This window comes from Carassius gibelio, chromosome A4 (assembly GCF_023724105.1).
Source record: "Carassius gibelio isolate Cgi1373 ecotype wild population from Czech Republic chromosome A4, carGib1.2-hapl.c, whole genome shotgun sequence".
Taxonomy (NCBI): Eukaryota; Metazoa; Chordata; class Actinopteri; order Cypriniformes; family Cyprinidae; genus Carassius; species Carassius gibelio.
Genome location: NC_068374.1, coordinates 36,030,418 through 36,048,166, shown reverse-complemented (window position 1 = coordinate 36,048,166; position 17,749 = coordinate 36,030,418). Strand labels below are relative to the sequence as shown.

The 17,749-nt window shown below is 40.5% G+C and overlaps 2 protein-coding genes across 2 annotated transcripts; both read left to right on the top strand.

The window, feature by feature from the left end:
• Positions 1–34: 34 nt before the first annotated feature.
• On the top strand, positions 35–2,407 carry LOC127980199 (melanocortin-2 receptor accessory protein 2B-like). Its single transcript, XM_052585428.1, has 3 exons — positions 35–236; positions 341–440; positions 1,785–2,407. Exons 1-3 carry the CDS (start codon positions 128–130, stop codon positions 2,176–2,178), a joined length of 603 nt encoding a protein of 200 aa, XP_052441388.1. The 5' UTR covers positions 35–127; the 3' UTR covers positions 2,179–2,407.
• Positions 2,408–6,382: 3,975 nt separating this feature from the next.
• LOC127971205 (mucin-5AC-like) lies at positions 6,383–17,748 on the top strand (the record flags this gene model as incomplete). Its single annotated transcript, XM_052574055.1, has 7 exons — positions 6,383–6,557; positions 9,522–10,348; positions 11,929–16,762; positions 16,908–17,063; positions 17,319–17,357; positions 17,507–17,625; positions 17,715–17,748. Coding segments are annotated over exons 2-7 (5,643 nt in total), but the record flags the coding sequence as incomplete, so codon positions are not given.
• Position 17,749: the final 1 nt, after the last annotated feature.

Below are 17,749 nucleotides of genomic sequence, written 5' to 3'. Positions count from 1 at the left end.
GTGCTGTATGAACAGAAAGAGAGAGACAAAGCGAGCACATTCATTCTGATGTCTCTGTGTGATTCCTTCGGTGTGATCGTCTCACTGGTCAGGATGTGTTCTGACTCCTGAAATACTCCACAGAAACATGACTGAATATTCAAACCGCAGTCAGTCCGGCGGAGAATATGAATGGCATTATGAATATTATGATGACGAGGAGCCTGTGTCCTTCGAGGGCCTGAGAGCAAACAGATGTGAGTATCATTCACTTTTTAGATAGAGAGGAGTGTGTGTGTGTGTGTGTGTGTGCGTGTGTGTGTGTGTGTGTGTGTTCTAAATGCTGGTTTTGTCTCGTCAGACTCTATAGTGATTGGCTTCTGGGTCGGACTGGCCGTGTTCGTCATCTTTATGTTCTTTGTTTTGACGCTGCTGACAAAAACAGGAGCTCCGCATCCAGAGTGAGTAAAACACACACACTTTATTAAAGAGATGTGGAGAGCATTCAGTGTTTTTTAGGATTTGGGTGAGAAATATGAGAGTTCATATTGTGATCTCTGACGTTTTCAGTTCAACTGTTCATATCTTTTCTGAAACTTTAATATTAAAAATACAACAAAATCCATAGTTTTTACTCAAGGAATGGAACTCTGCAAACACTTTAAGAGCCACAAAATACATATAATTTTTTATTTTTTTATTTTACTTTTATCATTTTATTTCTTTTAAACCATTTCCATATGTATGGAGTCCCATTGGTGTCAAAATACTTTCAATTATCTATGAAGTTATATAAGTGTCAAAAACTTTTGAAAAATATATTTTCATTTCCTCATCTCACACACTAAAATCTCAGATCTCACAAAACAAAAATTTGAATATACTGCATTAAACAGGGGTAAATGCAGTAATAACATGCTAACTATCAAAACTTTGACTTTTTTTAGACTTTAACTCGTTAATGACAAGTTGCAGATCTCATATAATATGGTTGAAAGCTCTGAGTGTGTTGTTGTTTTTTAATAATGATGTGAATTTAGCACAGATTTTGAATGCATTTTGAGATCTAAATCTCATCCGTCAGAGACTGTCAGTCTTTGGGACTATAAATAAATTCCCACACAATACTGCAGCAGTTATTATGCCAAACACTCTCTCTGTCTCACACACACACACACACACACTCAATAACACACAACATGCTGCTTTTGTTCAGATGTGTTACTGTAGAATAAGGTTCACGTGTGTCTCCATAGAAACAGAGAGTCTGTAATCATATATTCAAATGAGCAGAAACACTTGAGCTGCTGCATATATTACAGCAAATGAGCCCTGATTTAATCAGTCATTAAAATGGGCTGTTCACCTATATCAAAGATCAGACAAACAAAAATAAATAAATGAATAAGAATTAACTTTCTGCTACACTGAAAAAAAACATTTTTTTACATTCAAATATTGCTAGTAAATTTAACGATTACAAAAATGAACACCATTGAATTAAACATTATAAAAATCTGAAATCATGTGTTCTTGTGAAACTTACTCAGATTATTATTATTATTATTATTTTACTTTTGGTATGTAGTTACTGATAAAAGTAATATTTTCCATATATTAAATTAGGAAAAAAAAGTTTTATTAATTCTTAATGATTACGTCAAACAATATAACTATGAGAAAATGTTTATTCATGTATTGTTTCTTTTTTTGACATTTTAATTAGTTTTTTTAAAAACGAAAATTAGTCATTTATGTTTTCTTTGGCTGAAGTAAAAGATAAAGCTGTCCGTGTTTCTGCGCAGGATCCCTGATCCCAGTGAAAAGCATCATGGTCTAGCTGACTGTGTGCTCGAGCTCGGCAGCTCTCAGCTGTTTTCTCTCCCGCCGCTGACGGACGAATCACGTTCCCTCTTTCACTTCTACATCCACGAGGAGGCCGTCAGAGACAGCGTGATTGGCCGAGGGAGGCATTGTGGGCGGGCCTCCAGGCTCCACCTCCAGGGGGCGGCAGAGGACGAGAGAGGAGATGAAGACGAGCACTTCCTGTCCGACTTCCACATTCCAAACTTCGTGAGCTCTGAACAGAACTACAGCGACGGCAATGATGACTTGGTGCCGTGTGAGCTGTCAATCACCGCAGACAGCCAATCAGCTGTGCTGAAGAGCTCAGAGTCCTATGATATCATCAGACGCTAGCACACAGGCTCGTGTTACACATGGACAGCGACCATAGACTGTATTAAAATATGGACGTAGTGTCCGGGACATCACCCATAGGTTTCCAAAGAGTGTTTTTGAAGCCAAAAGTAGGCGGAGCCAGCTGTCACCATTTTGTTTGTCAGCGCATCACCGCAGGTCACTCCCGGATAATTGAAAATGGGCAAAAAGGCGGGATCTGGTTGATGAAACCACGCCCACCTAGCACGACAGCATTGTCAGCAGCTGCAATCCACCTGTCACTCAAGTGGCCCCACCCTTAATTATTCAGAACTTTAAGGCTTAATATAATTTAAACGGATGAGTTATAAAATAATTCACCCTCCTCATAGTTGTCATAAAGGGCAAAATTAGCTATATAGAACAAAATATTTTTTTGCACCAGGCTGTAAACGTTTTTTTTCTGCTGTAAAGTTGGGCATTTTATCATGGGGAGTCTATGGGACTGACTGTCTTCTGCAGCGAGCCTCTAGCGGTCAGTCGATGAACTACAGCTTGAGTCACTTCTGTGCTGGCCTCACGAGAGAGAGAGCTGGACAGTGACTGATATTTAATGAGCTGCTGATAATCCTAAAAAGTGCAAAATAATGATGTTCTTATTGACATCTGTTTTTATTATTTAAAGAAACTATGTAGATTACGTAGTGTTCTCATTAGTGCAAGTGAACATCCCTTCACTGATTATGGACTTTAAGGTGATTATATATTTAGTTTAGTTTAGTTCTTGAGTAAAATGATGAAGGAAAGTGAAGTCTTCATGACACTGAAGATTCAGAACAGGTTTCTGTGATTTATTTGCCTGTGTTTACAAGTATTATAATATTTTTGAGATAATATTATAGTTTTATTCAAAGTTTATATTGTTTATATATTTTTTTTTTTGCTGTAAATTAGTTTATTTTTGTTCATCATTCACAGTGTCACTGCTTTTTTGGCACTTTTTTTTTCAAAAGTAGCTGTGCTATCAGACAAATAAAAGGATTTTGTATGCAGTGTATATATGCATCTGATAGAAAAACTATAGACATAATGCAGATGAGCAAACGCTCTAGAAACACTTCTTGAAGATGTCAAATAGACGTCTCTGAGATGTACCTCGATTTTGTATGTGCAAAAATCACTTACTGGGGTTTAAGTGCCAAATTTCTGCACAAATATTTAGTCATAGCTCAGTAAAAGCATGTGTTTGACCTCTCAAACAAGCAAACAGAGGCTGAAAGCGTCAGCATGTTTGTCACAGACGCTGTTCCTCCTGAGAAAAGACACGAACACTGCAATTAACTCCACTAATGACCACCAAACACACTGGCTTCAGCGCAAAGCATTCTGGGTGAGCTTTCCAGAGTTATGAGAGATAAAGAGACCGAACGAGAGATTCACCGCTGCGTCACGTGTCTCTCAGCTCTATAATGAAGCTGTATTGAGTGTGAGGACGCTTCACTTCCAACAGAGGAGAGAGGGGAAAGGTCGTTTCCATGGAGAAGAGAGTAATGTGTTATAACAGAAAACAACATTTATATCGCTCTTCAACCTGATTTAATGGAAACATCTGAGAGAAGTGTGTGTAGGAGAGCCGTTTTCTGCTCATTTGTTCAGAAATATTGCAGCTAAAGCTTTGAGATCTTCAGTTTTCTCTGTTATGAAAGATCAGATGAAACGAATATGATGAAGCTTGTGTAAGTTCAGCTCTGAATAACGAGTCGTGATGCTCAGAGACAGTTCATGATCACCACGCATTTATTAAACAATGAACATCCTCAGAATAAAACACACACAGATGAAGAAAGAAGACATAGTGAGGAGTGTTGCTGTGGAAACAGAGTGGGATGGAGAGTGAGGGACTGATGGAGTCAACGCTTACATCCCATAAACTACACACACACACACACACACTCACATTCTCTCTCACACACACACACACACACACACACACACACACACACTCACACACACACTCACACTCACACACACACACACACACACACACTCACACACACACTCACACACACACTCACACTCACACACACACACACACACACTCACACTCTCACACACACACTCACATTCTCTCTCACACACACACACACACACACTCTCACACACACACACACACTCTCTCTCACACACACACACACACACTGGAAACTTGTATTATAGAATAAAACTGTAAATGCTGATTAACCCTGCTGGACAATCCAGCCTCTAAACACTGCAGCTGATTTCCGGGTCTAAACTTGTCATTAGCTGGTTTCAGTTGTTTACTAGTTCTTAAATAAAAAAAATACTTCTAAATTGTTTTTGTAAATTTAAATCTATATAATAATTCCATTTAATTTAACTCAATTCCATATTAATTCCATTTTAATTAATATTATCTTAGAGGTTTATTTCTGTTTGTTCAGGTACATTGAACTTCTTGTTCAGAGTCAGGTTTTGTAGAAGAGTAAGCAGCAGTAAATATTCTCACAAAGGGCAAAATAGACCCTATGCACAAATAGACTTTCTAATTAAATTAGACACACAAACAGCATTATTTATATAGACATTATAAAAAGTGGTTAAGTAAACGAGTAAAGTATACATAAGTAATATTTCGCAGAAAAACAACATGGATTATTACACTTCTGTACAGGGTTATACACAGTCACAGAACAGGACATCATATATATTTAAACAGCTCAGAAATAAAATATTCCATATACAATCTAAAAGAATTATGTTTTTGCGCAAACGTTTTGAGAACATTATTAAAAACCAGATAACTCTGAACACGTTCAATTAACATCACTGGAAAAACATTAATAACCTTGAGAGAACCTTGAGAGAACCTTGAGAGAACGTTACTTGTTAGCTTTGTATGACCAGCTGGGAACTGGCCTGTTTCTGGTCTGAGATGATCTACAGTGACTGTCCTGATAATTGACCTAAAAACACAACAAAGAATGGCTGCTGGTTAGGAATGAGGAGCAGCTGTGATGCGGTTCTGTCGTCAGCAGGTGGCGCTAAAGCTGCGGTGTACAGGCGAACCTCTCTGTGTCTGTGTGTGATTCAGGGCCCTGACACTCTGGAAACATAAAGCAGACAGCATAAAACCACAGCTTTACTAGAAGCTCAGTGAAGGACTGCTCGGACGGGACAGAGTGAAACATCCCTCAGCTCAGATCAGACCAGGAGAGAGGATCTGCCTGAAGACAGTCCGGTGTTTGTGTTTGCTGGAGGCACAGGAGACTCTGCCCAACCATCTGGATCTGGTTTCAGACAGCAGGAGCCGAGTATGTGCGGTTACAGTGAGTCACGGCGGGCGTTACCAAACGCTCCCAGAATGCTCAGCGCTGAAACCACGGAAACAAGTCATTAAAACTGAATTGGATGTGTTGAGGAAAGGGTTAAACATCCGTTTCCAACTCTACTGTAAATGAGAGTTAATCTTACAGCAGTAAGAAACCTTCACAGAACGTCTGTTCAGTCATCTGCTCTCAACAGAAACGGTGCATCTACATCATTAATGGAATGTGTTGCTTTATTTTCTTAAATGTTTTACACGGACATTAGTCAAATGCTTTTTTTTTATGTTACATATATGTTCCCAGAATTTTAGCAAAATGAAATTAAATATTCCTCTAAAGTTTGCATGGGTGTTTTGAATGTTCAGAGATCATAAAGAAATAATATTTCAGAACTAAATGCAAGGTTAGGAAAACAAAGCTATGAATTGTGCACTTTTTTACTGCCTCCTCCATCTCTGCAGAACTGCATTCCCTGTCCAGAGCCAGCCAGAGTTACTCGTTTTGTTGCTTTTTAAATCTATTCCTCTAGAAGTTGAAATGAAAGCAGGCCTTGGAGAACTCCACCGAACATGAACACTTCTGTCAGTCTGTAGAGACATCAAGACAAAGCAGGTTCCCAAAGACTGTGAGATTCTCTTCAGTTGTTTCTCTGAGGGAGGTGAGGCCTCGCATGCATCAATAATTCAGTGTGTGTGTGTGTGTGTGTGTGTGTCATTCCTGTCCTGTTCTCTGGCCTCACACCTGTTCCTCTGACACTGGACACACACAGGTGTGAGATATCCTCAGGTGTGTGTTGTTCAGGAGCAGCGGAGGCTCTTCTGCTGATGTCCTGAGCCGCTGGATCATGGGAAGCTGGCACGTCTCTCAGTGTTTACACACTTGACTGGTCAGAATGGCTTTATGGAGTGAGAGTCGCTCTGAACAGGTCTGTACTTGAGCAGTGAAGGTGTGGGTCTGACGCTCAGGTAAATAATTAGCACAGGTGCTCGAGCTTTCTCTTTCTTTACACGAGAACTTCAGCATCAGCTCCATCTGAGAGGATTCCTCTGCCTTCAGCTCCGAGGACTGACTGTGAGTCTCTCTGCACTGGTTTGATGAAGGACGAGGAGAACGGGTGCATGCTTGGGTTTGGGCTAAATATCTGGATTAGTGTCCTGAGCAAATGATAGGATTTCCACGAGATCCACAAGAGATTCGCTGTTCTTTAGAAAACCATCTACAGGTGCCAAGCAACACATTTAGGGAACATCGTTTTAACATTGTACTAAAACGTTCAAATGTGCCGTTTTCTTGTCATGTTTAGAACGTTATTTAAAGGTTGCAAAAACGTTTCGCATGTTCTCCTCATCCAGAACATAAGTAATTAAACATTTATTTCTAATATCGTATGTAAAAATGTGCCGTATTATTGTCATGATTAGAAAGTTTTCTATAAAAATTACAAAATAAATTTGCACAACGTTTTAGATGCTAACATTTTCACCCAAAATATAACATTTGAACTTTTATTTGTAAAACGTTACTGAAATGTTAAAATGTTCCGTTTTCTTGTCATGATTAGAACGTTATTTAAAGGTTGCAAAAACGTTTTGCATGTTCTACTCACCCAAATATTTAACATTAATTAAACATTTATTTGTAACATCCCTAAGAACATAAAAATGCGCAGTATTCTGCTTACAATCTTGTTTTCTACACCTCGCTTCAAGAACGTTTTTCCTTACATCTATGACTTTTAAAGAACACTGTTGGATATTTTGTAGTAACTTTTAAAATCATTGTTTATAAATGCTTTAAAGAGAGAGGGTTTGCTGTAAACCTTCCCCCATTTTCCATGTATTAAACAATAACTGCATTCAAGAAAGAGTTAAAGTTGTATTTCTGTATATTTAATGAGCGTATAATAACAGTAAACTGAACAATATCGCCTCTGTGCTGAACTGAGCTGTGTTGTTGTTGGGAAACGCATGTAAATATGATCGAGGAGCTTCTGAGATGTTCTTCTGCTTCAGTGTGGGACTCAGTTCATCTGATCCTCTGAAACACAATCTCTCTCTCTCTCTCTCTCTCTCTCTCTCTCTCTCTCTCTCTCTCTCTCTCTCTCTCTCTCTCTCTCTCTCTCTCTCTCTCTCTCTCTCTCTCTCTCTCTCTCTCTCTCTCTCGTCTCTCTCTCTCTCTCTCTCTCTCTCTCTCTCTCTCTCTCTCTCTCTCTCTCTCTCTCTCTCTCTCTCTCTCTCTCTCTCTCTCTCCTCCGTCTCTCATAACTAATGAGCGCTCGCACCCGTTATTGAGCTTCAGCTTGTGATCGGTTGGCTCGATCCGGGGCTCGTGAGTCGCAGGTCTGGATCACTTCACTAAAGACGCGCTGCTCTGGGTGTTCCGCTCGCCGCAGACCGGGACCCGGACCGTGAGTTCTGAGGAATTACCGCCTGACGACTGCATGACATTCTGTAGAAATACTTTCTGTAGAAATACTTTAGAATCTTTAATTTCTTGTTCATACGTTTCCTCGTTTTAATTTAAACTGTAACGAAATGTTTCATTTTTAAATCGCTTCGTGTCTTTTAGTGTTCTCTCAGACTGTTTCAATAGAGATATTAAAGTTAGGAGATATAAAGTCAAACTCTGAATAACGTTTCTCCTTAAAGAGACAGTTGACCAAAAATGTTATAATTTACTCAACCTCAAGTTGTCCCAAACCTGTATGAGTTTCTTCCTTCTGATACTCGGATAAAATATTATTTGAAGAATGCTGGTAACCAAATAGTTGTTTTTTTATTTATTTACTGTGGAAGTCAATGGCTACCGTCAGCTATTTTTGTTGAAACTATTCTTTTGAACTTCAGTGACATATCACGTGTGAATGGCAGAAACTATGTTTAGAGTAGTTATATAGAGGGATTTATGTGTCTGTTTTTGTTTTTGCAGATTAATGGCAGATTAGTGGGCTTTGCTTGTGATGTTACACTTCTGAATGCTGTTTTCATTACAAACTACATGATGAACAGAATTAGAGTGAAAAGTTGTGTTGAATTTGTGTTTGGTTTGTCTCTTTTGCTTTAATGACAGCATGATCAGAGTCACTCATTAAAATACATCTGTCATCAGAGACTTACAAATGGTGCAGAATATTAGACATTTATTTACATTTTTCAAAATCCTGCAACTTTGTTTCCAAGTTTTAATGCAGACACACTCAACTTTTCCACTAATTTTGGCTCTGATTTGTAGCGTTTGATAGAAAATCATGCTCAGCTCCCCAGAAAACCATGTTGCGTATGATGACCACAGTCTCTGTTTTATAACTTCAGACTCAGTTTAGTTTAAATTAGCTTACTCATTCAATGCATTTCCAAATTAGCATGTTAGCATTCAATGAACAAGTTAAGAGCAACTAACCAGTGATGTTGGAAACTAACCTTTTCAAAGCTTTGAATAAATTTAACCAATTGTTTGCAAAATGATTCAGTTTTCTGAAGAACTCAAATCATCACACAACAACAAAAACAAGCCAAAACTGCATGAAAACAGTACATACAAAATTAACATAAAAACAAAACCTTTTTGTCTAAAAGGTTCCATTAAGAACCTTTAACATCTGAAGAACTTTAACATCTTTATGGAGAAAGAGAAGGTTCTTCAGATTATAAAAAGGTTCTTTAAAGCAGCTTTATTATTATAAGTGTAATTTGCAGGGCTTGTTTTGTTTGTTTTATGGAGGACGTGTCTAAACAGGCCAATCAAGAATTATTAACGTATTTCTTTAATTAATGAATCATAAATAATGTCTACGAATTTATAAAACTGATCCGGGATCAGGTAGAAACCGGTTCAACCGAACCATTGAAATCATGTGAACTTAGATGCGACTATTTGAAAATCTGGAATCTCAGGATGCAAAGAAATCAAAATAATATCTTTATATTATTATATTATATCCTGCAAGTCAATGATCAAATTTTTCCCCTTAATTTCTGCCCCAGGTGTGTGTTACAGATTAGACTCTCAGGACTTCATGTGTTTGTGTGTTTGTAGGGTGAGAGTCCACAGGAGCACAGCCCAGGGGTGTTGAGTCGCATCGGGAGCTGGCTGTCGTGGGGTTGGGGCAGAGATGACCCCAGCTCCCAAACACAGCAAGAGGAGGCTCCTGAGGAGGACCACAGAGAAACCAGCCACCCTGCTGGAGCAGACGACACAGACAGGCCTGCACTAGGTGAGAGCGTTCCAGCAGAGACAAGCCCATCCCTCGAGCGGAATGCCAAACATCTGAGACCTGGCCGTGGAGGGGAGGACGGGACGGGCAGGAGGTCGAAAGGTCACGGGGACACCAGAGAAACCTGCATAAAAACCAAACGCAGTCAGTCGTTCGAGAGGAGTACGGCACCGGAACTCTTTGATCAAATGGGCCGGAAGAGATCTGGCAGAAGGAGGCGGAGCTCTCACGGAGATGAGGGCGGAGCTCAAACTAAATCCCCAACCAATCCCCAACCTGAAAGCCCTGCAACAACCAGTTTGACGAGCAGCCCGCGGACAGCATGTGCTGACTCAGCCGTTGAGGAGGCGGCAAACAGCCTTCAGGAGCCAAACTCAGGTAGACGTGAGGATGTCGTCCGCGTGGAATATTTGGAAGCAAACCTGAGTGAAGATTCGGTTGAGGTGGTTTGTTCAGATATGGACGAGGAACGGGTGGTGAGGCTGACGGAGAGCGCTGAATCCAAACGCAGGAGCATCAAAGTGTCTCACAGCGAGGTGGTCTTCGCTAAAAAGGTGGTGGTCACCTCAGAGGACCAAAATGAAGACCATAATGTGGCTTTTAAAGACACTACGGACACCAAACGACCAAGAGCTGAGGAAACATCAAGGTAAATTTACCTGTTCTACCTGTTTTTGCCTGTGCTTACAAAAATAACATACAATAATCTTGTGTTTGATTTGATTTGAGAGCCTTTTAATGCACACGTTTCTGTTTGAACTTGAAGTTGAATACGCTTCATCCAAGCGTTGGAAATCTTTCTTTAGATGATCAGGACATAACATCATGCGTCATGTTGTGAAATCTGCTCTCTTACTCGTCATTCCTCTGTAAAGTCAAACATTAAAAATAACCTGTTGGCTAACGACGCTGACCTGGTTTCAAGAGCTCCCTGCATTGAGAATAGGCATCTTCATAACAATAAAGCGTTTAGATATTTAAATGCCAGTTTTTCTAGATGTCAGCCTTGTGTTTGTCTTCTATAGGCATCAACGGTTCTTAAAGGGACAGTTCACCTAAAAATAAATGCCATTTCAACCTGCTGTGATTTTCTTTTGCTGAAAACAAAAGGAGGTATTTTGAAGTACATTAAAGTATAATTCATCCTTCCACAAATCAATGGAGCAGAAAGTCTTAAATTCATGAAATCATGGCACAGAATGCAAATGTCATTTATTTTTGTCTTGTACAAATATCTAAACAACCTTAAATCAAGATACATTTACTTGAGATGCAAAGTGAAGTTTTTTTTTTTAAATGAACAAAATTAAGTGAGTTGATGCCTAAAGATCTGTCAATGGGGAATTAAAACTTGTTTCCCTTTGAATTAAGTTGATATTTCTGAGCTTGCTGGCTGATATTTGTCCTTTATCATACATACGCCCCATTTTCACAAATAAAAAAAACAACAACAGCAAGAATTCATGTCATTTCAGCATCTAACTTGAATTTTTTAAGGAATTGGACTGCAAAATGACAAAAAAAAAAAAAAAAACATTATCCTTATTTTGCAGTGTGATCAGAAGTTACAGTAAGAATGATTTCCATAGTTGAATTAAAAAGTAATGGAGATATGCTTTATTTTCAGACTTTTAAGTGTTGCTAATTTACATGTATAGAACATAGTGACATATTGTGTTCTCTTTAATTTATTCCTTAACTTTCTTTAAGAAGTCTTAAATTTGCCTTCATAAATCTTACAGAAACCCGGTAATGTCCTGCTCCAAAAATAATATGATGGCTAAATGAAAGTTCTGTGTGAGAAACATGCTCAAATGCATGCCATTTGTGATCATTTAAGTTATTTACTGATAGTTTTCCCCTCTGTTGAAGCTCTTAAAAATCATACTCACACAAAGAAACTGTGAAAAAGTTGCTTTTTGGAGTTTGACAGTCATTCACTCCATTCAAAGGGAAAGAGCAACAAAAGTCATGTGGGGGCACGTGTTAGTCACTCTCAATAAAAGTGTTTTTCTGAAAATGCAAAGGCAGAAGGGGAATTCAGTTTCTTAAATGATTTGTAGCTTGCTTCAAGCAGAGAAAGAACTGAAGAGAAAAAAACAGGAAGAGTACACAAAGCCAGAGAAAGTGGAAAGACAATGAGTCAACAGCTAATGAAGGGAGTGGATGCTAATGTACACTTGAAACTTTTTGAACCAGTTTTGATCTTTTTTCTTTGTTATTTTACAGATTTCCGGAAGACAGAGTGGACGGCACCAATGTAAAGTCCAGTCATAACAAGGCCAGAATCGCAGACAAGATCAGTCTGTTTGAGCGAGGAGCCACCAGTGCAGTCAGTAGCTCCACAAACCTGCGTCACCTGGATATTTCTTCAGCTCGAAATGTGGCCAGTCGTTTCAGAGATTTGACAGAACATGCCGGAACACGGTCCAGTTCTGCACCTCCAAACCAAATGGTTAAAGAGAGGGCGAAGAATTTCAGCACGGGGAGGAGAGAGGAAGAGAAGCTGACGTTGACGTCCGGTCGTATTCTGAACGAAGGACATTCAAAAACGACTGAAATATCGTGTTCTGGACGTTTTGAAAAATCTATAGCAAAGACAGACACCAGTGGAGAGTCAAAGTTTAAATCCAAACCTCATTTAAATATAGATCAACCTGACTCTAAATCCTACAGTGCTACACCTGCATCGTCTGAGAGCACAGGTGACTCAAGCATTGGGAATAAAAAGACGGATTCTCTCCCGACAGTTTCATCACCTACTGACAAGTCCCCGCAGGTGAAATCACCAACCCGGACAGGCACAAGATCTAAAAAACGTCGAGGCAAAGACCCGCTCAGCCCCACCAAACAAGAAATGGGTCAAGGTAAACAGGAAGTCAAGGACAAACCTCTTGTAGATGCAAGAGACGTTGTAAAGACCCCAGAGCAGAACACCTCTGATAAAGAAAGACCCAACAAAAAACCCTCAGTCCCTCCCAAGTTGGAGAAAGCAGAAGAAATTATGCAAAGCACACAAAAGAAATCTGACTCAAAGAATGCTGACACAAAGCTTCCTTCAGAAGTGAAAAGCAAGGATGAGAAGGAGAGTGAGAATAGCGGTGACTTTGAAGCACAGATAGTTGCCGTTGCTTCTGATACATATCCTTCTACATCCAGAAAGGACAGCTCAAATAAAGAGAAGATACAGACAGACATTGACTCAAAAACGGAAGAGAAACAAAAAAACAGCAACAAAAAGCAGCACTCAGAAGGAGAGCAGGGAGACAAGCAGAGGAACAGAGCCGTGATTGTAAACTCGTTGTTTGGAGAGTCAGGGAAACCAGATCCATCTGTGACAAAAGAAGAGAAACCACTGTCCCCAGAGGACCTGAAAGAGACCAGATCTAAAGACTCCTCTGAGCCAGCCAATAGCAGCGCTGCAACCTCCAGGAACAATGCCATGCCAAACTGTGGGAATGAGACGGATACACTGGTCTTACCTGAGAAACCAGTAAATACCCCTGAAAATACCCCAAAATCGGCACAAAGACTGTCAGAGATGAACCGAAAAAGTCAGGAAAAGGACTGTCTGACCAGTCAGAACCAGAAAATTGACCTTGTTACAGAAATAACTGATCATCTGAAAACAACTGAGACACACAAACATAGTAAGGAAGTAAAAACATCAAAGCCAACTGAGCTGAAAATAGAACGTAAATCAAAACAAGCTAAATCAAAGGACATCACCGTTGTGAGACAGAGAGACAAAACAATTATGGGAACCAGTCAAGGTAAAGAAACTCAGACTACTGAGAAAAACTCTGAATTGTCCAATCAGACTATAGAAAACACCACTTCTACCAGCAAGACACCAGCAACACCAAACCCTGCACTGGTCAAAGACCAAAATAATAAAATGGACACCATAATTTCACCTCAAATTGCATCTACAGAGGGAGGCGGTCCCAATAGAGATGGGCCACCCCAACAGAGCCAATCACAGAGCAGAGAACAACAGAAGACAGAGACATTATCTAGTAAAAGGGATTTACACCAGAAACAACAAAAGCCTAGCACTGAAACTAAAAAGGGAGGCACCAAAGAAACCAAGAGTAAAATCACTGTCACAGAAATGGCATTCATAGTGAATGGCGATATTCACTCTGTAGAGACAGAAGATGAGTTTTCTGACAAACCTAAGCAGTCTGGAAAAGAAATACTTGGAAAAACCTTACCTGAAATACCATCCAATAACGAAAGTCCGTCTCTGAGCTCATTTTCATCTGAAGCCACTGCAGCGTCCACTGAGCAGCCTGGACAGGTCATTAAAAACTTTACCGCTAAACCAGCCTCAACAGATAATACTCTATCAAACTCAGCGAATAAAAAAACAACTAATGAAAAGACCAGTCCTACAGCGGCCTCACCCAACGAGAAAACCTCTACTTTACCTGCCTCAACTAAAGAAAAGACTACACCTCCACCAGCAACAACATCTGAGACCATCTCTGCTTCATTAGGCTCCAGTGATGATGAGAAAAAACCTCGGCCTGCCTCAACAAATGGGGTCATGTGCAGTTTACCAGCCTCAACTAATGAAAAGAAAACACCTCCTTCAGACTCAGCTGATGGAAAGACATTGGATGGAAAGGATACATGTCTACTAGCATCTACCGATGAAAAGATTGCACATTCACCAGCCTCATCCAATAAAAAGAAGAAGCGTCCACCCTCCTCGACTAATGAGACAATCTCTGCCTTGCCTGGCTCAGCTAATGAAAAGACCACACATTCTGCATCATCAACTGTAGAGTCTACCTCCACTTCATTAGGCTCTGATGATGACAAGACCACACCTCCATCAAACTTAACTAATGAAATTACTACAATTCCACCTACTTCAACTAATGAAAAGACCAAATCTTCATTAGACTTGGCTAGTAGAAAGACAAATAATGAAGAGACTATGACTCCACCGGCCTCTACCAATAAGTCAACTAATGACAAGTCCAAACCTTCATCAGCTTCAACTAATGACAAGACCACACCTGCAAAATCCCTGACTAAAGAAAATGCTGTACTTTCACCAGCTTCAACCACTGAGACGATCTCTGCTTCATTAGGCTCCAGTGATGAGAAGAACAAACGTCCACCAGACTCAACCAATCCAGCAGTCTCTACTGATATCACTACTAAAAATGAGATGACCACACCACTGCCAGCGTCATCCTCCTTACCAATAACCTCTATGAATGGAGAGAATATAATTCCAATTCCTTTATCTAAAGAAAAGACAAAATCACCACCAGACTATGACAGTGGAAAGACCACACCTTCTCCAGAATCAGTTAATGAAAAGCCTTCAGCTCTTGAAGTCTCAGCGAAACAAAAGATCTCCTCCAGTAAATCTATAGATCCATCCACAAGAAAAAAGGAATTTGTCCTCAAACCCTTTCTCCTTCCACAAATCCCCAATGCACGCAGCAGCTCCTCCCAGAGCAGGGACTCTCCATCTAGCTGGCTTGATGTGGATAACCAACGTCCCGTAAGGAAGAAGCTGTTGATTCCAGATCCCAAGCTGAGCTCCTCCGTGAGCGAGACCAACCTCCTGAACACATCGGGAGAGTTTGACCCAGATGACTTTGTTGCAAATGTGAAAAGGCTAGCAATGCCATTCAATCTTCCTCAACGCAAACACAACAAACATCGCCTGCAAACACCTCCGTTTGCCATGCCTGCCATAAAAGAAGACCGCTTTGAGAAACCCTTTGATCCGGAGGAGTTCCAGTATGGCTTGAGGCGAAGAAAGGAATTTACTCTGGATCTGGCAACCAGTTCGACATCCAAGAGTCAAGCCACGATAGTCAAGGAGGTGGACACCAAACCTAAGCGAGAGAGCATCCTCACAAGGTCCCTGATCTTCCAGAGAGCAAGGAAGGAGTCTGAAAAAGAAGAAGGAGAAAATATGGAGGAATCAGTTGAAAATACAACAGAACCACTGAAGGCAAAGTCTCGTTTAGAGAGGTGCTCTATTGTCAGCATTCTACGCAGCCCCAACAAAGTGAGACGAATGGAGTTTTTAACCCCCACTGAGTGTCCTTCAGATGGGCTGTTATCCCCCATCGATGGTTCTGGGTCTACAGCACCTCCGCAATCACGACTAGCACCTACTACAGAACCACCTACACTGGTCCCAGTAGAGGAAACCTTTGCTAAGAATGACAGCCGTGGTACCCAGTCTGGTTCTTATGTTATTCTGAAACCTAACAAGGACATTGGGTCTGCCGTGACACCTGACCTCAAAACAACTTCAAGAGACCCCACAGTCCCTATTTCAACAGACACAAACATTACCTGTCCTCCCAGTGGTACCCAGACTGGTTCCCAGGTTGTACCGAAACCCACAAAAGATGATGGAACTACCCTGGCACGTGACATGAGAACAAATTCAGCAGACCCTCCAGTCACCATGTTAACAGACACTAATATTCTAAAACCCACCAAGGATGATGGACTTTCCAGGACATCTGACCTCAGCACAGCTTCAGGAGACACCACAGACACTATGTTAACAGACACTAATGCTCCTTCTCCCAGTGGAGCCCAGACTAGTTCCCAGTTTGTATCAAAGCCTATGAAAGATGATGGACCTACACTGCAACCTGACTTGAAAAGGACTTCATTAGACCCTCCAGTCACCATGTTAACAGACATTAAAGCTCCTCCAACATCTAGTTATACACAATCTGGTTCACAGAATGTTCTAAAACCCATCAATGATGATATACCTGCTATGAAACCTGACCTCAGAACAATTTCAAGAGACCCCACAGTCATGTTTACAGACACTAATGCACAACCACTTCTCATTGGTACCCACACTAGTACTGATGTTGTTCTGCAACCTGATGGACCGACCCAGAAAACAACTCCAGTGGAGCCTACTGTCACTAAAGTACCAGATGCTAATGCTCCTCCACCACTTCCTTCCTTCGATGACATTAAGTTGCCTAGTGTCCTGGAGGAATTTCTTCCAAAGAAACCTGAGAATGCTCAGCCATCGAATAAGATCAACCCACTGGTCAGCCATCTCCGAATCTTCACAGCGACAACACATACTTGCATACATTCATACACTATAGTGCTATATATGTCACATATTTGAACTCTGTTGCACATATAGTAAGAGTAAACAAGTAACTATTTGTGTGTGTATTGCTCATTAGGTGGCTAGAGAAAGTGCTTCCACGCCTGGTCTAGTGGATCTAAATAAGGCTGTTGATGAAGCTGATGGGAAGGTCCCAGAAGATATTATTCCACCCGCACATGTAGTTCCAGCGGCTCAAATCCCTCAAGCTAAACCTCAAAGAGAACTACCAAATGTATGAGTCAATCACCAAAGTGTGTTTTCTTTGTAAATGCCAAAAATGTACTTGTTCATAGCTGCGATTGCTCTGGATGTCTGCTTGTTCTTCATGCGTGTTCATATTTGTACATGACAATGTGAAGTGAGCGTAAAAATGACCAAATCTTTAGGTTATCATTGGATCATGTTTTTGTCTGCTTGGATAAATATTACGACCATTTGCAAACCAATTACTCTTAACCACAACAAGCAATGGCATTTTGTCTTCCAGATTCCAGCTGTTCGTGGAATCCACCGGCGACCTGGAAAGGTTTGCAAGCATTTCAAACTCATGACCTAACAAAGAATCTCAGATATTAAATCCTGCTGTTTGCATAGAATAAGCAAAGTTTTTTGAATAATATACATGCTTTCAATATGTGAGCAAAGTGCCCTAATTTGAAGTTTTGTGCCTGTCAGATTGTGATATTTGAGCACCATCACTTCAGTGGACAGTCCTTTGAGTTCTACAGGGATCAACCTGATGCCACACACATGCAACTGTCCGGTGTCATATCAATTAAAGTGGTCAGAGGATGGTAAGTGGCATCTCAGGAGAACAAATACTCCATGCATGTTGATGAGCCTTTCAGTAGATTAGTTTTAACTGCATTTTGGCTTGTCGTAGCTGGATACTTTATGAGAAACCAGGATTTGAGGGAC

Coding starts and splice junctions, on each gene's coding strand:
- LOC127980199 (XM_052585428.1), top strand. CDS start 128: ATGACTGAATATTCAAACCGCAGTCAGTCCGGCGGAGAATATGAATGG. Junction 237..340: donor GGGCCTGAGAGCAAACAGAT/GTGAGTATCATT, acceptor TTGTCTCGTCAG/ACTCTATAGTGATTGGCTTC. Junction 441..1,784: donor ACAGGAGCTCCGCATCCAGA/GTGAGTAAAACA, acceptor GTTTCTGCGCAG/GATCCCTGATCCCAGTGAAA.